The 23,306-nt window shown below is 44.4% G+C and overlaps 1 protein-coding gene across 4 annotated transcripts in view; it reads left to right on the forward strand.

Moving 5' to 3' along the window:
* The first annotated feature begins 5,229 nt into the window (after positions 1–5,229).
* NRG1 (neuregulin 1) overlaps positions 5,230–23,306 on the forward strand; it is a 183,112-nt gene continuing 165,035 nt past the window's right edge. For all 4 annotated transcript variants that reach the window (XM_069001467.1, XM_069001471.1, XM_069001472.1 and 1 more), the window contains exon 1: positions 5,230–5,511. In XM_069001467.1, the coding sequence (XP_068857568.1) occupies positions 5,292–5,511 (220 nt within the window). In that variant the 5' untranslated portion in view covers positions 5,230–5,291. The remainder of the gene's footprint in view (positions 5,512–23,306) is intronic.

The following is a 23,306-nucleotide window of genomic DNA, read 5'->3' on the forward strand; positions in this document are numbered from 1 at the left end:
GCAGCTTTGCCACACAGCCACAGGGGTGTTTTGAAGATGAGGTATCTTGGAGATTGCATACCACTGAGATAATCTTATGGAGAAGGCTGTAAACACCTTGGATGGCAGTGTGGGTAGAACATGCTCCAAAGTGCTTGTGCTGGACTGATTGATTCCAAAAGGAAGTTGTTTTCTTCACAGAGCCTGTGGAGCGCAGGCAGCACAAAGTGGAGCCCTTGGAGACCCCTCAGACTAGCCAGCTGATTTCATCAAGGACACTGGGATAATAACACACCTTGGTAAATTGCACCCTGCCAGGAGCATAAATTTTGCTCCCGCAATATGGCAGGGATGCAGGCTGGTGCCAGTGCTCACTCAGTACAGGCCAGTGGTTGCAGCAGACAGGGCTTTCAGGGAATGACAGAAGCCAGAACTCTACTGTCCTCATGGTGCTAAGACCACACAAGGCATGACTGTGTGACATGATGGCCCAGAGATAGAAACAGCATTACCAAACCCACTTGGCAGAGCACAGTTTGAGATTGCTGATCATGAGAGTGAAGGCTTGGAAGGGGCTGGGATCAACATCCATTCTGAGATGTGTCTCCACAGAGATAAGGGTGCTGATTGTGATGGGGCACAAATTAACCGTGGATTTATGCACAGAGTGTGCCAGTCTAATTTGGAAGACCTGTTGGTTCCTCATGAGTGCACCAGGACAATGGGGATTATCATGCTTGGCCACTAAACTCTTGCCCACAGAGACAAAAATCAGTCTGGGTTCAAAACAGCTATGCATTTAATGTTAAATTGTTAAACCACATTAAATCTCTGTTTCAGCATTTTTAATCAAAGGTGCTTTTAATGTGATTAGACTTCTTTACCTTATCAAGTGAATTGATCTGAACCTAATTTCATATTTTTTTAGTCTTGAATTAGAATAGCCACACAGAAATGGAATGAAATTTTAGTACACATTTTAAAAATTAATTTGGATTCACTTCCATGAGAGCAAAATGTCTGGACTGAACATGAGTCAGTGGAGTCACATCAATGAAGTGAGAGAGCTGTCAATCTTCAGAGCAGTCCTCACTGCCAGTGCTGGAGTAGTTTGGATTCAAACAGGGGCAGCCAAATTATTCCTGTTGATAGATTTTAACATTCCATGCCTTTTTGCTTAGTTATTTTCAGAGGCTGTAACCTGGGTTATAACTAATGATGTTTTTCACGTGTGTAGTAGTCTGTAGAGACATTCAGCCCACACCAAACAGCATCAATGTCTTGCACATTAATGGTCTTGCATTGTGTGTGTGTGTGTATATGTGTATATATTTATATATATTTTTATATATTTATAGTTGTGACTGGGTGATGTAAAAAGTTCTGAAAAATTAAATGTTAAAGTACCCATCTATCTTGTTGTGAAAGTTTCCTGAAGTTTCACAAACTGATTCTTTTAAAATTGTTGGCAAATCGGAGGCCATCAGGTCTTGTTTTATAGCAACATATATACAGATACATGTACAAACAACTCCGAAATGTGCTGTTTCCTGAAAAGAGACGTTAATGGGACGTCATCACCTGTCACAATTGCGGCTGTTGCCAAAGATGTTGCCTTGACCTTTAAACCACTGTTAGGATACTTCTGTGTAATCAAGATTTGCATCTTCAAAATGTCAGTAGAACAAAAGGTACTGTTGTCCTCACTCAGCTGAGTTGATGTCAAAGATCTGGTGCTTAGCTGCTGACAAAATTTCAAGTCAAATTTAAGGTAAGACTGTGTCTTATTCACAATTATATTTCTAATACATAGTTCCCATTCATTCTGCTTAGGATGATGTTTCTTACTCTTTTCTTGCTACCGGTGGAGGGCAACAGGCAGTTTTGAAGTTTATGTAGATTTTCTTCCACTTGTCTGCATGGGTTTTAAGGAGCATAAAATGAAGAAAAAGAAAATGGCAGTCCCCAGTTTAAGGGGAGAAAGAGAACAGGGTGAAACCATGAACTTAATTATTAATTCAAAAACTGATTTTGTTAAATGAGTACATTTTCAGTACAGAAAAAAAATAGTCTTGGGCCATTTTTTGCTCTCTTGGTAAGGCAGTGCAATTTCAAAGTATCTGTAATTAGGCCCCTTTTGTATGGCCAGTGTATTTGTAAAAATGAACTTAGAAGCAAAAGAAAACCAGATTGTTGAAATTATATTCAGCTGTTTGTTACTCTGGAGCACTATCTTTGTTTATTTATTTTATTTATTTTTTATTATTTACTTATTAATTTTTGTTGACTCATCTGTCTCTTCTAGCTTGCATTACATGTTGCAGAGATGGCAAAGTGAAAAGGTAGAGTTAGCAGCACTCTGTGTTCACTTCACATGATGTAAGTAAGTTCATAAAGTACAGAGGTCCAGAAGAGCCAGACTACCAACTATGAGCCTGGGCATAGGCAGAGCTTAGTTTTTGAACTGAAGAAGCTGACATGGAAATAGCAAAGAGATGAATGAGTAAAAGCTATATACATAGTCTCTACCTGTGTATTAGTGACAAGTAGGCAGCACTCCTTTTTACCTGTCCTATGATGAACTGATGTACATGAAAGTTTGACTGCTGTTCTGCAAGTAACTGTGCAATTTTTATAAGATTGTGCAACATGTCTGAGCTACTTCACTCAGTGTTCCCACTCCACTGAAATTATGTAAATGGTCCCATCTCTCTAGTTCAAGAAGTCCAAAGTGGCCCTTTGCTGCAGGAACATAAAAAGTATGTCAAGATCAGTAGATTGGACTGTGCTGTATCAGCTCAGAAGATTGTTGTACACCGGGCATTTTCTGACCAAACTCTGACAAGCCAGCTCTTTACCACAGTTCTGCAAATGTGGGGGTAAAATGGCTGGGTTAACATGGCATTAAATCAGCTGCTACCTACTCTGCTGAAGTATCTCACAGATGGCAACAGCAGAGGAGAGGCAGACTTACGTGCCATAAGCAATACCACCTTCTTTGGCATTGGTGTATATGGAAGTAAATCACACCCTTCAGCTGTGGATCTATGACACATTGTATAAAATGAATTATCATCTTTCTTCTCGGAATAATAGGCTTATTTCCGGAACAGATTTCTGGATGTTTTTCTGAGAAATTTCCCACTTCTAACAGACAAGGTGCAGGAATTCATCTGGAGTTTCATTTTTAGGCTGTCATTTTGAATGTATTCTTGGGCTGCTGGGGTCTTTCCACAGTATCTCACCCTCAAAAACAGGGTCTTTAATGGGGGTGCACCCTGTGTCTTGCTCATGATGCCCCAGTGCTGATAACTCCCTGGAATGATGGTTTAATACTGAACATAGCCTGAAGATAAAGCTTAAGTAGTTAGATTGTGCAGAGTACAGAAGACCAGGTTATATAGAGATTATTTTAAAGTACAATTTGTTAGCCAACAGAATCCCTTACGCTTTGCTGAAGTAGGCTCCCTCCTTGCTAAGTAGTGACCCCTTAAGGAAAAACCGAGCTACTGCCGCCAGCACTATCTCCCCATCTCCAGCTGTTCTTCCGTGAGGCTTGCTTTTTCTCCCCGCCCTGCCTGGGGCTTATCCCCTTAACTTCGGTTCAGCGCATTTGAGAAAGGATGCCGTAACGCTGTCTGTCAAGAAACGCAAAATGTGGCTCAAAGGAATCTGTAACTTTTTGTGTCAAGAATTGTATCAGTGTCTTCTCCCTTCCTCCCCTTCCCATCTTGATTTGATTTTTCACTAAAGTTGTATCACCAGGCCACTTAGGAAGTATATTTTTTTGCCTTGATGTTTTGCAGTTGATGTTGTTCGCTGTTCTTCTTTTACCATACAGAGAAGACTTAGACCAACAATGGGCTTTTTTTTCTGTTTATTTCAAAGTCCAAGTGCTGAAGAACCAAAATGCTGGCTTGCCACTGCTTCTTCAAAAGCTTCTTGCTCCAGGAGAGCATGTTGAAAAAACTGAGCCCAAAAATTTCAGCCAAGAAGATGAGGAACTCAATATATGTTGAGTTTTCACTGTTTTGTCTTTTTTAGGCCTGATTTGGGAAATTTTTTTTAATGTCTTCAGTCCAAGAATGCTGAAAAACAATTCTAAAGCTTCTTTTGTGCATGATGGTCATTTTTTGATGTATAAAGGACATGCAAAAGTCCCCCCAAGAGAAGGAGAAATCACTAAGAACTGTGAAGTAGCAAACCTAGTTTTAGATTCTGATTCCATCTGCTTTTCCACATTTCATGACTTTTCCAGGAAAAACCTTGCATTGTGAGACTTCAAGTAGTTTGTATAGATCTTTTCTATAACTTCTGAGTATTGTGTTTTCCACCCAATGGTGTAAGTGAGAGTCCTACAGGTAACAGTTATTTCTACCATCAGGGACTATGGCTCAGGTTAGCTGAGCAATTATATACAGATTCCTGAAGTTTTCCAGCTGATGGTGGAGTTCAGTTTGGTGCATTTGCACTGCTACCGGTTACTTCACAGCTGTCTTGGGTATCGCTGTATTGGGGGCAGTTTCGTCTGTGGACTGCAGCTGGTTGTGAGAACTGGTGGTTCTGGGACCAGCCCCTTGACGAGATACCAAAGTAGAAACGGACCCACAGTGAGAACAGTGTGGGACAGGACCTCCTTGCAAGACACCAGGTGCGGGAGGGCACGCTAATCTTGCAAACCCTCCGTCCCCTGAACATCCCCCGCCGCCGCGGGGGAGGCGGCACTGCCGGTAACCTCGCAGGTTAGGCGGAAGCCTCAGCTTAAGCAGGTGCCTAAGTGGCAGCATGTCAGCACCCTGATGAATACCGCCCCCGCCTCTGGCTTTCTCCGACCCTGCGCCGGGCGGCCCGGAGCCTGCCCGCCCGCAGAGCCACCCGCGCCCGCAGCGCGCCCCGGGCAGCGCCGGCCGGCGGGGCGGCTCCAGGCTGCAACACCGCCCCGTCCTGCCCTGCCCGGCCCCTGCCCGCCCCGCCCCGCCGGGGCCGCGGTGCCTGCGCCCTCCCCGGGGCTGGGGCCGGGGCAAGGGGCCGGGGCCGCCCGGCACCCTGGGGCCGTGCAGGCTCCTCCCGAGAGCAAGAGAGGGGTGCCCGGGGCGGGCGCTGGTGAGGCGTGTGCCGAGGGGGTGTGGTTTTGGGCTGGAGTTTATTAGTAGTAGTAAAGAAAGGAAAGCGGGGGAAAGAAAAAAAAAAAAAAAAGGGGGTGGAGAAGGAGGGAGGGGGGTGAAGGGAAAAAAAAAAAAAGGCCCGAAGAGGAGTTTCCAAAAACTTCCAAGGAACTCGCGGCTGCAAGTCCCAGGCGGCAGGCAAGAGCGATGCTGGAGCCTCGAGCGCTCCGGGAGCCGACAGCGGCGGCGGTGGCGGCAGAGGGGGTGACCGCGGGGATGGCGGCGGCAGCGGGGAGCGCGGTGCCGGCCGGAGCCGGGATGGCCGAGAAGAAAAAAGCTGGCAACGGCAGGAAGGGCAGGAAAGGCAAGGGGCCCGGCAAGAAGCCAGCTCCGCCGGAGGAGGGCGAGGCGCCCGGCTCCACCACAGGTAAGCCCATCGGCAGGTGCGGGGGCCACCCCGCGCGGACCCTCCGCGGCCGCGGGTCCGCACGCAGCGGGCACATCCCCGACGCCCGCCGCCGCCTGCCCGGCCCGGCGGAACCTCCGCGCCCCGCGGCGGCTGCTCGCCGAGCTCCCGGAGCGGCGGAGGCGGCGGCGCTGCCGGGAGCTCCTCGGCTGTCCGACCATGGTTCGGTCTGCTGCCCTATTTCCCTCCCGCTGGCCCCGAAATCCTGAGAGGCTCTCGGTCAGCTGTTGCTTTCTTCATATTTCCCCCCCCCCCTCCATTTTTTGGAGGGCGTGAGACTATCTCTCCTATTACAAAACACATTTTCTGTCCCTTCCTTTCCCCAGAAATCACTTAGCGTAGTTGAACAGATGACCAACTTTCATATGGGGTATTTTGTCTAAACTTGCAGCTATTTACTCAGGGATGATCAGAGAGGACATTTCGCTCACTAAGCAGCACGTGTTGTTGCTCTTATGCCTCCTCAGTATTAAGTACAAGAATTCATGGCGGTGATACCCTTGTCCTCCGTAGGTGTCCAGAAGCAGGACCCAAAGGGAGGGCCAGAGCTGAGCGTGCTGCCCCACTCGCCATAGTTACTTATCCCTGTCACCCAAATGCCCCAGCCAGGATCAAGGTTCCTAGTGCAGTGCAAACACGTATGAGTGCATGATGCTTTTCCTAGAGCCCTTGCTGTGTTATGCCACCTAGTTTATCAGAAAACCTAGCAGTGTCTATGGATACCCTTAGCTTTTTGCAGCAGCAATGTGTAGCTGCAGTTACTGTTCACCAATTTCTTTGAATTCTTTAGGGTCTTGTGAGAAATTGTTTTAAAAGAAGCATGAGAAAAGCAGTCAATTGCTTGTGGTTAGGTTTTGGGTTTTTTGGTTGGTTGGGGTTTTTTTCCCCCCTTTGTGTTGTGTTCCTCTCCAAACAGCCACATTAACATAAAGCCCAGTAGGGTAAAACTTTCTAAATATACCTACATTAACTTTGCTTAGTGCATCATGGCCAACACAGTGCTGCTCTAGACTTCAGTCATCAGCCCTCAGGGATGATGTTTGTGATTCAGCAGCAGCAGATATCCCTTTGGGCTACTAATCTTTACAAACTAGCACTGCCCAATGCACCCTCTCTGTGTTAGGAGACACAGCTCACTCAGCTTCTGCTCAGCAGTGGCTGTAAACAAGTTTCAGGTACAGCAGGGGAGGTTTCCCTTGTTATGCCAAGATAGAGACTAGCACTTCTTTTGATCTTCTTTTTCTCTTTCACTGGATTTTTATAATGATGTTACACTATGCAAGCCTTGTAAGCATCTCCTCCTAAAACTAACCATCTTTGGCATTAAAACATTAAAACCTCTGGCAAACTTATCGGCCACAGCTGCGCTGTCTGAAGTGTTTGGGGAGTTATTTGTTTGTTTTTGTGGCTGACAGAAAACAGGAAGACAGTGACAAGTGGGACAATTTGTGATAGGAAATATCTGCCAAGGAGGCACATTTTCTCACTGTGCACCTCAGAGTTCTATAGCATCCCATCCCATTCATGTAGGAGAGCTTTCTGTGTCCTGTTGTGCAGTTTTCCTTTTCCAGTGGAGCAGGTTGCTGAGGGAGTAGTGAAAGGAGCTCGGAACCAGAGGGCATTTTTTTGAGTAATCCAACCAAGTCAATGTCTAAACTAGGCAGAGAGTGTTGGGAAGATGGTCTTCTTTCTCTGTAGAAGTGAGCTAGAATAACCGAAAAATCCATGCAGGTAAATAGCACCTAAAGTTTGGGTATCTAAGTGTGGTTGATTCTCACTTCTGGTGGTTGGATTATGTCTGCCATGGTGTGTGTTTCACCTGAAAATCTGAAGGGTAGCAAATGTAGGTTGAGGTTCATCAAGGCAGAATTCAGATCATGCCAGCTCCTAAGGCTTTGCTAAAACTCCAGAAGGCTAAATCTCTACTAAGCCAAAATATGCCAGTGTTTAAACCAGAAATAATCCAGTTTTCTGGCAAGTGCTTACCTCAGGTCTGCAGAGCACCAGTATGTTTTTATAGGTATGAAAGAGTACCGCCTTCATCCATACCTGACATTACTAGTCAAAAGTTTCCTGTGTGGGCAAGAACTGAACATTCTTCTATCTTATGTAATAAAAATCCCATTCCTTCCAAGATGAGTGTATGTGGCAGGATAGTTCACATGTGTAGCTAATCCATGTAGGCTGTCTAATGGGAAAATGAAATACAGCATAACGCATCACTATAAATTTGACTCAGAATCAGATAATGTCACACTGGAAATGTAACATAGATTTTATCTAATCTGTTACTTAAGGGTATTATCTGGTTTGAGGAGCATTTAGAACTAGAACTGATACTTAGAAGAGAAAGAGCAGAAAGACTGGTTGATGTAAAATGTAGCAAGAGAGCAATTTTGCATTTCATGCCATGGGCTTTTATTCTTTCTGTTCAAGCATATTAGAGCTTGAATTAATTACTAGTCTACTCATGTTGATTAACAGTACTTACTGAGGACAGTATGAAGACCTTCTTCTGACTTTGACAGGAAAGGAAGACTTTCGACAGTTTTCCTTTTCACTAATACAGTTTTGCATCCATATCTGTTGTCATTTGCTGTGTTTAGGGTGTGCAGCCTGAGAGGTTATGAAGCAGTTTTGCTTTTAGTTACCTGCTTTCTTTAGTTGAATTATGTCAAGAATTGTAATTTCTCTGTTGCGTTCTTTTCTATGGGGAGTTTTCATCCACTTACGGTCTTTCTTGTGAAGAAGAGTGGCTTGCAGACTGTCCTCAGTTTTAAGCTCTGACACTAGCACAGAAGTCCTTAGGAGTGTTCAGGTTTTTGCTTAGTGCAGTTTTTTCTGACCATAGCTTCTTGCAACTTACTTTGCTTTTGGCTGGCAAAGTATATCATACACACGTCAGTCTTGGGTCTGGAAGCATGGGTAACTTTTCAGTTTTGTCGGTTGGGAAGAAAGGGCATGAGAAAATGTTTCATATTCTGTCACAACTTATCCAGAATCTCCAGAATTGCTACTGGAGAACAAAGTTAGTTATTGGGAAAAAAAAGAAGAAGGAGGTTTGGCCTTCTCTGCTCACCTGCACTGTGGTAACACAAAAAAATCTTCATGTTTTCCATTGCCCAGGTGAAGTCTGGGCTCTTTTAAGAAAGTTTGGGGAGGTCTATGTTGCTATGGTTTCTTTTTTGTTAAAATTATTTAGAACATTTACTCTCCATCGCTACAAGTGGTCTTGAATAAACTGATGCTGTCTGGCTTGTGTCAAGCCTAGAGGGATTATATCTTCCTTTAGCAGGGCACTCTGGACCATGATAAATACAAGGGATGGAAAACTGAAGAGAGAGTATTATAAGTGGACAGAAGCTTACAGCTTTTCTCCAAGTTATATCACTGAACTGCTATGCCAACTGAGTGTGCAGACAGGCTCAACAAATCTGCCAGCAGGGCTTCCTAGGGCATTGCCAGCACACAGAAAATACATCCAGCCTGGGCAGAGAAAGCCTATGCAGGAAAGCTGAGGCTGGGAATCAAGGTCTCCAGACTTGCCCCTCACAGAGGCACTGCTCCTGACTTAGGGTGCTGTTAGAGCAGGAGCACAACTACTTAGGCCCTTCAACCTGTGTCAGCCCAACCTTCTGCCTGCCCAGCCTTAGTGCTGGACTGCATAACATGGGGCTAGTGCAGTGAGAGTCAGCCCTGGAAAAATCCCTCTGTGGAAGCTGTGGGTTTGTCAGTAATGTGGGGTACCAGCATATCAGCTGCCCAGCCTCTTTGTCAAGTGTTTCCGGACATCTCAGGGAATGTGAGTTTTCAGGTGGTTCTGCTTAGCAGAGAAGACTAGGGCAAGGTTGCTGGGCTTGAAAGGACAAAGTGTGAGAAGATGTGGAGTACTTCTAAAGAAAACACCTTGATGTGTGCAAAGACTTGACAGTGCTGTGAACTCTGGCCTTGGGTTTTGTCAGCCACTCTCTAGTGGTAGGAAGAGCAAGGCTTCACAAGCATCTGGTGCCAAAACACCGAGAAGGAAGAGGGAAGGGCATCAAATGGGACTCAATCATCATTTCAGTGAAGTGACCTCGCTGCAGACAGCAGTGTTGCTCTGAACACATCTGCACTTAACAGAGCCCAGAGTAGAGAGGCTGCGGTCATTGACATAGAAAATAAGTATCTCCTGGTGGGTTTAATTTAAAATTAGATAAAATGCCAGAGTTTGGAGACTGCTTGATAGAATAAACAGCACAAAGTTCAGATGAGATTAGTGTGGCTGAGCAGAACCTTTCACTGTATCCTGGTAGCAGGCTTGGTTGCCAGAGGAAGAAATGGTTTTGATCATATTAAAGACCCAAGTTGCAGGTGAGGGCTGGTTGTGAGGATTAGAGCTCAGTCTGAGGCTTGCTAAGTTTAAGTTGATATTCAATATTCATAAAGAGATATCAGAAGACAGATCATTGTTTTAACACAAAGACAAGTTTGGGAGATGAAATGAAAGCTGTGATTTCTGGCAAAACCTGTCCACTTCTAGAGGTAAACTGTTGCTTAGAAGGAGTGACAACTTCTTTTGGTATTTCCAGTCCAAAATATTTATGTGCTGCTGGTATGCTTGTACATTTTTCTGTGAGGAAAGCCTCTCTACCTGTGTGCAATGCCTGGATTCTCCAAACATTCCACACAATCTTCAGAGCAATTTTGAGAGTGAATCCTTTAAAAAGCATGTGAGTGCATTCATGGTTTTTTTGAATAAATGAGATTAGTCACCATTCAAACTTTTTTGAATTAACACGCCAAGTACTACTTGACTGCAGCCATGGGAATGCAAACAGGATGGTGAGAACATACCAGTACAGTTGTACAGTAAATACTGCATGTGTATAGAAAGACATTCCCCGTGTGAAATAAATCCAGAAACTTTTTGAACTTTGTGCAGATATTGATGGCTGGGGATGGCTGAGCAAAATTTTTATCTTTTGTGTAGATATGCCAAAGCCTGCTAAGCTATGCATGGATTTTAAAACTTCAGTCTTCTGGCAAAGCTTGTGAGCTAACTCTTAAATCTGAGTTTGTCTATTTGTAATTGTGGGCTTCTCAGATTTCTGGAAAGGCAGTAACTGAAAAAGAAGGGGGGAAAAAAGGTTGAATGAAACAGTTTGAAACAGCACTCATAAGTAAAAAAAGAAAAAAAGATCCTATGCAGCTGATATTTCAGAATAATTCAGCACTCACTATTTGGGGCAGCTCATTTTTCATCTCCTCTACTGAATCAAAGCCACTGAGTTTTCACAAAAACTTTTTGGGTGCTTGATTTGTAAATGTCTGGCCACAAAAATCACAAGAGAAGCTACTGAGCATCTTTGACAACACATTCTACTTTAAGCTCTTAAGTATCAATTGGTTATCCTTAAAGTAAGGCGAGTTAAATGCAGAGCTGTGGAAAACTTTCTTCCAAGCATCTCTCCTCCCCTGCCTCCCCCCTTTCCGTCTATGTGTAAGCATCTGATAGCCCTTTGAGGCAGGTGCTTATAACCAAAAGCAAAACAGTGAAGAACAATTGTCTCAGAGTGTCAGGATCTGGAAATGCTATGAATTCTTACCAAATCAGTGTTTTGCTAACATTCCAAAAGTAACAAGAGTGAATGTGCCTTTAACAGTACTGATAGTTTATCGTGTTCCGTTATGATACAAGAAAACAAACCAAGTGTCAGTATTTTGTATGAGTCATTCTGGTTGTGCAAAGAGCTGCTCGAATGTGCTTGAGGTGTTTGAGTTAACCCTCAGTTGCTCCCTCAAGTACACGGAGCCCTGGGTTCGGCGGAGGAGGGGGTCTTGTTGCCGGTCTAGGAAATCTACAGCGGCAGGCTTTTATCGGGAGAGTTACGGTACCGGTGCCGGCGCTGCGGCGGCGCAGCAGGGGCAGCGCAGCCGTGAGAAGAGACGGATTGCTGTGCTTGCGTGCGGAGGCGGCTGTGAAAGCGCTGCTTTAAAAATAAAGAAAACAATCGAACTAACAGTGAAAGGGGGAAAGAGCCGTTGGTGACCTGCGGGGAAGGGAAGCGGGGCTGGAGGAGGGGTGCGGGTTTTGCTGCCGGTGCCCGCGGCGGCCGCGAGGGGGTGCGGCGGGAGCGCTGCTGCCCGCGGAGCTCCGCGGCGGGACGGACCCGCAGCCCCCGCACCTTCCCTCCGCGGCCCTCGTGCTGAGCCGTGGGGGAGGGATCCGCTCTGAGGATGTTCTTCGGTCCTTTGGCGTTGTGGGTGCTTCACCAGTGTCAGAGGGTGGCTCAAGCAGGGGTTGTTAAGGCTGTTGTGTTGTGCTGAGGGTCAGTGCATGTGCGGTAAACAGGTAGAGAAGCTGTGAGGGAGGCTTTGGCCCTGAGAAACACTCTGCTCTGATCTCATGCAATATGAGCATTAAATCGCCTAGTGTGAGGTCACAGGGATGCTTTTCTTGTCTTTTCATTCATTCTCTCGCTTCTTTCTTTCTTACCACACTTCCTCTATCCCTCTCTTCTTCCCTTCCTTTGTCCTTTTTCTCCTTCCCTTCTTTCTTCCCACCCTCCTTTCCATCCATCTGTCCTGCTGTCCTTTTATGCATTCCTTTGCATCCTTCTTCCATCCTTTTCTTTCTCCCTCCTTTCTTTTCTCCATCTTTCTTTCTTCTCTGTTATCCCTCCATCCTTCTCCTTCCTTTTTTCCACTTCTTCCTGTCCCTCCCATCTGCTCTATATCTGTTAATGAAGAATAAAAAACAATAAAGGGAAGGTAAAACAAGATATTTCATAAGGGACCGATAGAGATCTTTAACATAACCTCCTGTCTTGAGTAACTGCTAGTTTTTCATTTATGCACAGAATACTGCTTGTGTCTGGTTTTGTGTTTCTGGTTGTATAATTTCTGTGGGAGCATTAGATTTGGGGAGAAATTGACCGTGTTACGTAGTTTGTTCACTATGGGCCATTTGAATCCTAGCTCTGACAACCAAATCCACAGGCTTCATAGGTCAGGGGGGAAGAGGGAGATGTTAATCTGCTTTGTGACAGTTCACTTGGGAGCCTTTACTCAGTCTCTCTGTGCATCTCTTCCTCAGGTTTTCTGAGGTGATGGTCCTTCCACCTCTGTAAGCAGGGGGAATCCAGGTCAGGGAGTTTGGGCTTGGCATTCAGGCATGGACTCAGGCTGAGCCTTGCTTAATGCCTTTCTCCTGCGTTAACAGCTTTCATTTCACCCTTGAGTCAACCACATGCCATGTCCTATGGTTAATCCCTTTGAAGACAGCTACCGAAGCATGAATGCATACTTAAGGTGACTAAACAGAGTCCCTAGTAACATCCAGTTGCAGAGGTGATAGATAGGGGTTGTTATCACTGCCATTACTGCCAGAAGAGTTGAATTCTAAATCCAGTTCTGGAGATTTGGTGTGTATGTGTGTGTGTAGGTGTGTGAGCACATGCAGGTGTGATATTTTAGTAGGATTTAGTGATGACTTAGTTGGCTTCCACAGTTATAGACTATTCAGTTCTCCTTTGGGGCAGTCCACTGGACTCAGAAAAGAGAAAAAGGGGGCTGTTCTATCAGTGCCATATTGCACCTGTAAACGAAGCAGCAATGAAAATTGCTGAGTTACTGTATTACATTTGGAATGGGTGCCCTGTTATTCTGTGAATATATTTTTGCATGTCCTCTTGAACTGCACCAAATAAACTGGTGATGTCTGTGTCATCACAGTCGTTGAGTTCTATTCAAGCCATCCTTCAAACCGCCTTCTGTGGAACAAGCTCCCATTGCCTAGGATCATACAGTCTTTGCATGTCCAAGGTCACGACAGATCACAGTCTGATCACAGAAACCAGAGTCTCCTGACTCTCAGTCTAACCTCTCTCTTCAAACCACCCTGGCTTCTAACACATGGCCATAACATATAGGTATCACAAACATGTCACTTACCCTTTTTTTTTTTTTTTTTGATGTCAAAAAGATCCCTTTCCCTTTGTGAAAACAAGTTTCCTGGAGGGCACTGTGCATTGCTGGTATGTCTGCTGCAGGGGAAATAGAAAGAGGAAGGGTCTTTTTAGGTAGCAGGCACATTGCTGTCCCACTGGAACTATGCAGCCAACCCTATGGCACGACCTGCTTCCACAGGGTGAATACGGGATGAAGGGCATTGGAGAAGATGTCAGTTGCACCATTGTGCCAGACCTGCAGGTCCAGGGAGAGTCACTGGCGGGATTTGAGAGACCCTCAGAGAAAAGGTCTTATTAGTAAGGTTTTCCACCAGGCTCCTTCCAAGGGCAGCATGTACCTTTGCAAGAATGAGAGAAACCTCTCATGCAGAGCTTCCCCATTCCAATGGGAACAATATGACCTGTAAAAACTGGTGTCCCAGGGCAGCCAGTGCCTCCTTCTTGTTTCTGGCCTCTGCTGTACGTCTGCAATGATCCATGCCAGCTTTAGAGCAGTGTCCTGATCATCTCAAGAGAAGTTACGTTAGGACAAGTTAGCTAAGCCTTTGAAAAACAAACCTTAAAACATAGTAACTGCTAGTTGACCCTGTTCTTGGAAAGAGTGGACTGGAAATGCAAAAGTACAAACTGCTCTGTAATGAGTGTGTTCTCTGTCAGGCTCTAGAGGATGAATGCAGCTGCCAGTGCACTTGTGGGGTTAGTTAAAAGGCAGTGCTTTTAAAAGTCAAGGCAGTTGTGCAGAGGGAGAACTTGCCTGGGCATGTGGAGGATTTCTGTCCCTCATAGCATCTGAGATGAGGACTGGCATAATTTTTGAAAGATGGGCTATCATTCAACCAAAAGCTATGAGATGAATGCAGAAATTACTGGGTGAGGGTTTTTTTTTCTGTTACAAGCTTCTAGTCTGGCAGACATTCTGAGCAAGTTATTGCCAGACTTAGTGTTGTCGATTCCAGCAGTCCTAGCCTAATCTTTTTTATCTTGGTACATATTGATTTAAATGCAACTTTTACTTAAGCATGTTGCCCGTGGCATGTAAGAAGGTACTGCAAGCATACAAAAGGCTAAGTGTAAATGCTGGATGGTAAGATTAACTGTGGAAAAAAATAAACTGATTATCAACCAGACTGAAACTGATGATAAGCACAGGTTTTCCTGGCTTTGTGAAGTGCAATTTCTGCAAGGTGAGAAATTGGAAAACTATTTCAGAGCAATAACAGCAACCTGATGCCAGAGCAGGGAGGATTTTGAAACAAGGTCAGAGAGAGGGCTTTAAAATAGATAACTGTCTCGTTAACTCAGGTCCATTCCTAGATTCTTTGGCATTAATATGCCTTGGTTATTTTTCCCATGTGTGAGTGAGGATGTCTCTCATCCCAGTCTGTCCTCACACTTACAGTGAAGACCACCTCACCTTGGTGAGGAGCCTCTTTGCAGGGACCATGCTACCATCATCCCTCATCCTGGCTGCAAGGTCCCCCTGGAGGCTCATGTTAGTTCCATAAATGCCAGAACGCGTTGGTCTCAGCAGACATTGTTCTTGCTTCCATCCCCAAATTTGCTGTCTTCTCTCATCCCTCCTCCAGCTCCCACCTGACCCTTAGAAGCTGATAACAATAATTAGGCCAGTTTCCAGGCCGGGAACAATTGACTTTCCAGGCAGATTGCATGAGGGAAACTGATTGTTTGGCTGCAGTATGAGTTGTACCTAACAGCAGGATGAAGGCAGAGCTTGTTGTTAAGGGGATGTCATTTTCACTGCTGTCCACAAAAAAAAGAGCAAGGGAGGGGATGTAATTTCTAAGAGCTGTTGAGACAGAAGTAGCTTCATTTAGGCATTTTGTTTTAAAGGTATGGAATTAATTGCTGCCAGTGGCATTGCTTCCCCTTGGGAGGAGGTGCAAAGACAGATTCCCAGGACACCAGAGATGGCTGAGGACTGCTTAGTCCTGGTGTGGATTTTTAAATGCTTCTCATGGTTCACTATAGGCTTCCAGGATTTTTCTTCAAGTTGACTTTGAATGCAAGTGCCACTAAAGCTGAAGTAAGCTGCTAGGTCTGTATAGCTCCTGTTCTGTCCAGGGTCTCTAGTTTGAGTTCTTAGTGTCTGTTTCCCTTTTGATTCCCAAAAGGTCAGACTTGTCTCCAGTGACAAGTTGTGCCAAGTGATTGCCACCATGGTGAGCTTGCCTGAAGGTACCTCCATGGTACTGACAGGAGGGAAATAGCATGGAAATGAGATGAAATGGCAGGAGGACATGTAGTGGGTAGGTGAGATGGTGTCCACTGCTCTGCCTGATGTTTCCTCTCAATTGCACAGGTGATTTTGCTACAGATGGTATCCTGTTGTTGACTTGCTCATCATGGCTTTTTTCCCCCCTTAAATCAGTGGTGAAAGGTTTTCTTCCTCTGGGCATTTGGGTCAAAATCACCAGCAGCAAGTTTTATCCAATCCCTCTTACCCCTTACAGGCAGTTCTGGGAGCACCGTGTCTGTGTTTCACTCTGTTGTGTCCACAGCTAAACCCTGAAAGGAAAATGATCTTCCAGCTTACTTACATGCACGTTTACCTTTAAGGAATGCATTGAAACTCCTTGAACATCACTGGGAGTATTTGCAGACTTAAGCTTAAGCACTTTCCTAAGCACTCTGGTAGGTGGAACTAGCTAGTGTGCCTAGGTCTAGGTTTCTCCTTCTCTCACCCTACACAGATGGTTAACCATGTACTTGAAACTCTAAGCAGGCCGTCCTAGGTGTCCTTTGGCAAGTCCAAAAGGGGCCAGGTAAAAATGCAGTTAAACACACTGCAAATTATTTAAACTGAGAATAACAAAAGGACTTCTGTCCTGCAAAAACTGTTTTTGGAAGAAATTGATATAATGCATTGTATCATGTCTGCTGGCCTAGAATTAAAAGGCAGAGAAAGATAATTGAATTGAATGTCTAATATTTGCTGTCGAGGTTAGTAGTTGACTCATCTGATGTGTGAAATCGGGTACCTGTATGTTTGGAATTGTTTTGGCATCTTTTTCCTCTTACCCTCGTTATAACAGCAAAGTGATGGCTTTTACTCATCCTATTCTAAACTACTTCGTTTTCACAAAGAGAAGGCAAACTCTTCATTTTTTTTTTCCCCAGAGTTGTGCTACAGCAATATCAGTGTAAACACTATGCGGACTTGTGCACGCACATGCACTCCAGCCCATCACAACTGCAACAAGAGGGGAGTAAATTTTGAGTGTTCAAGACCTCCTGTAGTTATATTACATCACAGAATTTATCCCCTGGGGAAGTGTCAAGTAAAGAAAAGGCTTCCCTTCCAAGCCATTTTTAACTCACAGTTCTGTAAAAATTGCAGAGCTCCTCGAGAAACCTCCTTGGGGAGTGGTCCTGTGAAATATGCCAACAGCTGGATGGCACAAATTTGGAAAACTCTGCTGTCTTTAAAGAATAGAACTGAAAGCCACTGTGAGAAAGCAGTGTATTTTCCCAATAACCCTTTTAATTCTGTATTAATGTTATAGAGGGGAACAAATGCATCTTCTTTTGACAATGTGGGGAAACAGGCTCTTCATGGAAAAGCAGAAATCTTACCATGGCTCTGCAGGGAAGTGTAGAAATGTCCGAAAGAGTGAGTTCACTTTGGTTTTTTGTTTTTTTTTTTAAAGCTGCAGTTGGTTAACAACTCTCTTTTTAAAGCTGCAGTTGGTTAACAACTCCCTTAACAGATTAAAGAAATATCAAGCAGCCTCAGAATTGCCTTGTTTCATGGCACATTTCATGATGTTTCTCACTATCGGTTTCATGGCAAAACACAGTTCATTTCAGATCAGTGCCAAAGACTCCAGGCACAAATAAGAGCTGTAAATCACTTTGAAGTTGAGGGATAAGGAACAACTTGAGCTACTTAGAACTGAACTTAGTTTGTAAGGCTATTTCCATGTGGAAAACCATGGTGACTGCTGGCTATAAACCAGGGAGTAGATAAGATAAAAAGCATAAGACAGGATTACCCTCACGGTGTTTGCACATCTCCTGACCATCACCAGGGTACATGTCTGCCCGGGAAGACTGCTCAAGGGTTGTCCTCGCTGTTCCAGTGGAAAGCCCCACCTCACCAGACCCAGGTCGTGCCCAGAAGCCTGGCAAGGTTTCTGTCCACCTCCAAGCCCCACCAGAGGAGGGAGAGGCAGCCTTTGAATCTGCATCACACCACAAGGGCTCCCAAGCATCTCACCTAGCCCAGTGGTACCTGCTTCCACTGCAGCTTGCTGAACTGTAGGGCTTTGCTATGTCCAAGGGCATCACAGCCAATGATTTCTGGTTATTTTTTTTTCCTCCTGTCACCCATAATCAGCTGTAGCTGAGTATGGGATACTAGGCTAGTCTAGCTTTTTGTCTGATCAGAATGGTCATTTTTATGTATGCCAAAATATGCTTGAGGATGAAGTGAAGAGTGGGCATGTGGGCCTGCTTGACATGGGAAATTATTGGGTCTGGAGGGTTTTTCAAACAAGAGGGGAGGATATGCACTTGACCAGGAATTCCTCTATTAGCTTTTCAGGGTACCTTCCTTAAGCAGTTGTCTATTTCTCATGTTCTTAGTGCTCTGCTTCTGTCCTGTGTCTGCTATATCTCTTTCCCCAGAACCACCATCCACATTTCTAACTCAGTTCTTGCCTGGAGCATGCTGTATATAATGTTTCTAGGTAGGAATGTGGGGGTGGAAAGACCACATGAGGTCATAAAGTTTTTGTGGAGTTGCAATTTGATCCAAAAAGTGAATTACCAGGTGCTCCTTCAGAGAGGGATTGGGGGGGTTATATCTAAATACGTCATTTAGTAAGGCCTTTTATTCCAGAAGATAATCAATTCCATTTATTCTCTAAATGTACATTTGTTTTACCATAGCATAATTCCAGGATGATGTTTAAATTGATCAGTAGATTGAACTTAACAAATTCAGAAATAAAAAAATAATAAGACAATGCTACATATCACTTTTCCTAAGAAATAGGATTCTACCAGACTACTGAGTAATAAAACTTTTAAAAGGCAATACATTTCAGATATTTGTTTTCATAAATTTACCTCTACTTTGCAGAGAAGGGGGAGAGAAGGGGTTCTACTCCAGTAATCAGCATGTGAGCTCTCAGGGCCAGGGTGGATATAGCATCAGTCAGTAGGCTTTAATCAAGGAGGGGTGCCAGAGAAGCTTTGTAGCGCTCTGCAAATGCATGTTCTGTGGCTGAAATGGTTGTTACCTCTCAGGGAGGCTTCTTGTAACAGCAGGTTCCTATGAGAGGGTGTTACACCCCTGTAAGGTGTAAGCAGGAGGTGTGACTGGTCGTGACTTGGCTGAGAGGCTGCTGGGTCTGCTTCTCAGCAGACAGAGCTGCTGGAACACAGGTTATATTTTATTTCTGCTGTGTTTCTGAACAGAACTATTGAGCGCTGCCCCCTTACCCACTTGTTCAGGCATTCAGCAGGGAGAATCAAATGGAGGCAAAACCAGCACTGCTTACGCATGCTTGGAAGGCAAACGTCTGTGGTCAGTGATCTGCTTGTGCAGACACCTGGAAAGCTCATCCAAATGAGCTTCTAAAGTGCAGGCATTAAGTCATATTGGATCACCACTTGGGGTTTTTTGTTATTTTTAGCTCTAAACCAGAGAGAATTAGGATCACCTGATTTCCGAAGGTGTATTGCCACGAGGGTGTAACTGAAGTACTTTAGATTCACACTTTGCATTAGTTCAGCAAAAGTTTTGCGGTCTGCCCTTGCACCAACAGGCTTAAAATGCCTTTCCCTTGCTGATGAGCCCTGCATAAGTTTCTAGCCCCAGCCAGGGGATACCCGAGGCCCAGCCTGGAGTGCTTCTTTGGTATTACACATGAGATGTTACCCAAACACAGGGAGAAGTCAGCTTGGGACCATGTTCAAGGGGGCAGGAGAAGTGTTGGAGAAGCAGGGACAGGACTGGGATTTGTGGGGCTGGACATCAATCCGTGGGAAATGGGTGAATAGAGAGGTCCTCGGTGGAAAGCTAAGAAAGGAAGGAGAGCGAGAGCAGAGAACTTGGGGAGTGAGACACGTCTGGGAGATTAGGCTGCAGGAAGAGTAGGGGAGGAACAGGGTCATTTCTGTCTCAGTGGGAGACTGAAAGTTGGGAAAGGGGGGACACTGAGATGTGACCGACCCACAACAGGGGTGGGATGAGTGGAACAGAGAAGGAAGGTGGCTTTGCGGGGGGAGGAAGAAGGCTGTCGATACAGATGGTGTTGGGCAGCCCTACTTCCCCTGGGGTTAGCAAGCAAAGTGACTTCACTGACCGCCCTCATCATCTTTTCCTCGCCTGCTTAGCCACGCTGTTGCCATGCAGTGACCATGGCAACCCCAGTTTTTGACGGGCTGTTCTAGGATGGTAGCTGTAATGATAGCAGTAGTGAGTATTGACAGAGAGGAGGGGAAGGCAAGCAGCTGTGGAGCAGGGGAAGTTGCCTGAGTACAGTAATCGTCTTTGGCAGGTCAAGGGTGAACCATGGCCTGCGGGAGTTGTACAATGCCCAAGGCTAACAAAGTGGTGTTATAATAAACCCCAGATGTTTCCGCTATTTACAATGTATATGTTATGTTTAAACCTGAAAATGCATCCTAGGATCTGGTGGGTAGGGAAACAGTTATTAGCTGCTTGGAAATAACTTGCTGGTAATGTATCTGTTCCCCCCTGATATTAGCTGTTGCCTGTTTAAAATATAAATCTTCTGAGCAGAGACCCTCGTGAGCAGCTTCTTTGCCAAACCAGTGGTTCCATTCAGCTTCATGAGAAATAGCTCTGTTCCCCGTGATGGGTTTCTGGGAGGCTGCAGCCTGGGCACGGCAGCCCTGGGAGCTGTGCTCACAGCCAGCATGTGTTGGTGTGGGAGAGGCACTGCTGTCAGGCAGGGGAGCACAGCCAGCCACAGGTGCACAGAGAGCACTGTTTAATTTCCCCAGACTAATTATTTTAGAGCTGGGAGCCAGAACTCTTGCGGTATGTCATGGGCCACAGCAGAACTTTGAATAAGCATTTAAGAGAGGGATAGGATTTAGTTGATCAGGCTTTTATGCCAAAACAATGGCTTGTCTATAAGAGTAAATTAGTCAGCTAAACTGTGAATTTGTGGCCAAGTGGTTGCTTTGCACAGACCCTCCAGGTGATCAGTCCGACACATGGTCTAGGCAAGGCATTTAAAATATTAACATTTAAAGTGAATGAGTTAAACTGTACGAAGGCCTGGAGTGGAGGTTCCTGTTCAGAAATGAGCCACTCTGAGTGAATTTCACCACAGCCACACAAATTTGGAAAGCATTTTCACTTCAGTGTTTTACTGAATTTAACGAACACGAGAAAAATTCACAACTTCAGTAAATTCTTATTAATTCCTCACTAATGTCCCCTGCGTGCCCTTGCTTCTCTGTCCACCAGTCTGCACTGTGCCGCAGTCCTGCATCGTGTGAACACTTGGGGTACAAAAGGACTTGTCTGGTCCCCCCTCACCACAGGGTATACTGAGACTAGCCCTTTGTGTCAGGAGTGGAAGAGGAGTGCTTTAAGATAGGTTGTGCAAAAATACTGCTGAAGATCAGGTAACAGTTTGCAAGGAGAATAGCCAGAAATTGGGTCCTCACCCAGATGCACCAGTGCTGAGAACCCTTTTGTGGGAGAGTTGAGTAGTCACATTACACAGCATTTGTCATGTCTTGATACGAGTTTTGGATCTGCACAGAAATGAATCTTGGGGCTTGGGGAGAAAACTGTGCTGACTTTGAGGGTTTTTTCCTTATTTTCTGTTCCTACTCCAAACAGTCCCTGTGCAGCTATTCCATCACAAGTCTACTGTGACTTCTATTAAGGGTGATATCTTTTCTTCCTGAGCTTTACTGTCCTCCCACATCCCACATGCCTGCCTTAGACTGATTTTCTTGAATTTTAGCCCTGATGGACAACTCCCTGCCTAGCCATCCAGTTTTACAGTATTTCACATCACACCTCATAAGAAGGGGTCCAGTACAAGTGTTCTGCTAGGCAGGGTGCCTGCACGATGTGAAGAACTCTGTATACCCTTCTCAGATTCACTTGGACTCAGTGTTGTGAATGACAGACCATTCATGTCAGTGGTTTCTAGCATGATACTCCAGTTTAAAATGCAGTTAAGCCACGCCAGTCAATATGAATTCAATGCCTGAGGTGGCTGAGTGTAAAATGACCAGAGTTCTGTAAATTCACATCACATCCTCCTAACTAGCTTCCCCACATGGAAAGTTAAATGTCTATAAATGTCATCTGCCTGAGATCTTTTTTGAATGCTAGACTCATCTGTTTTGCTGATTGCAAAAAGGTTTTTTTGGTGTTTTTCATCTAATTCAATGTGATGACCAAGTGATAGTGAAGTTACTGAACAAGAGTTAAAACAGGGGAAAAAAAAGTATTTTTCTCTCTCAATCTGTGCCTAAAACTGAAGTGATTTCCTTTTTTCAGGATGTGGTGACCCTTTTTGCAAATGTGACTCATCAAGTCAGTCCTAGTACTTACTTGTTTAGTGATTGTGTTGAATGTGAATTCAAAACATATTTTAATAAAACTTCTGCTTTTCTCCTCTCTTAGGGGTCCGGTAGATTCAGCTAATGCCAAGTCCTTTTCTTTTTCTGTATTTTGATCTTTATCTATCCCTCTGCAGAATAATCATTAAGATAACCAATACATCAGATAGCACACTATTTTCCAGCCTAACATTGAAAATGTAAGAATTTATAGTGTTCTTACAGAATATCCTCAGAGCTTGGAAAACTGAGTTATCAAATTGAAAATAAGGGCTGTGCTTTATTATGAATAAGGATGTCATAAGAATTAGAAGCCAGTGACAATCATTCTCCTTTTTTTTTTTTTTTTTGTTTTTGTTTTTGGAGAAAGACTTGGGTATAAGAAAAGAAAAAGATGGTTAAAAGCTGTTGTTTAAGTTCAGTGCCTTCTCCTGTTTATTTAAATTATGTATAGATTGGGGAAACAAGCCATGGGGATAAACAGCTGTCAAACATCTCAGTATTATCAAAAACAATGCCGTCTCATGAGTACTGATAAATACTTAGGAATTAAATAAAAAACTTCTCTTTTCTAACTTCTCTTTTTTTTTTTTTTTTTTTTTTTTTTTTTTTTTTTTTTTTTTTTTAATCTACTGAGAGAAGTTAGGATGAAAATATTGTGAGAAAGAAGGTACCTGGCCCTGGAGCTATTTGCCTTTCTTGGTATGGATACCTTGGCTTCCACGACTATTTCTCTGTGTTAGGTGTGGATTCAGTCAACCCTGGAGAGGTCTGCAGAGGTTACAGTTGGAGGTGCCGTGCACTTTGTTGGTGATTTGCTGGATTTAGACCCCCCTCTCTTCACTCTCAACTCATGTCAGAGTTGATGAGAATCCCTAAACACACAGTGTGTGGTCACTTCCTCCATCGCAAAGAGCTTGATTGTTCCGTAGGCTTCAGGAAAACACTAATTTGATACTGCTTTTCCTTCATCCTTGATCTGTTTGTTTACTACTGTGTAAATTCATGAAGCCCATGGACTAGGCAGTGGGAAAAAAGATCAGACCTGGAAATAATGTCTTGCGAAGTTCAAAGCATGCCTTAAATTCTTTCTAGAAGCAGTGATTAAAATGGAAAAATACAGTAGACTTTCAGTGTAATTATACTGTTGGGGTTTTTTATTATATGTTTTTCAGTCATGTTGGGCTTTATGACATCTCTCAGTAGCCAGAGACAGATTCA

The sequence above is a fragment of the Aphelocoma coerulescens genome, assembly GCF_041296385.1.
Source record: "Aphelocoma coerulescens isolate FSJ_1873_10779 chromosome Z unlocalized genomic scaffold, UR_Acoe_1.0 ChrZ, whole genome shotgun sequence".
NCBI lineage: Eukaryota > Metazoa > Chordata > Aves > Passeriformes > Corvidae > Aphelocoma > Aphelocoma coerulescens.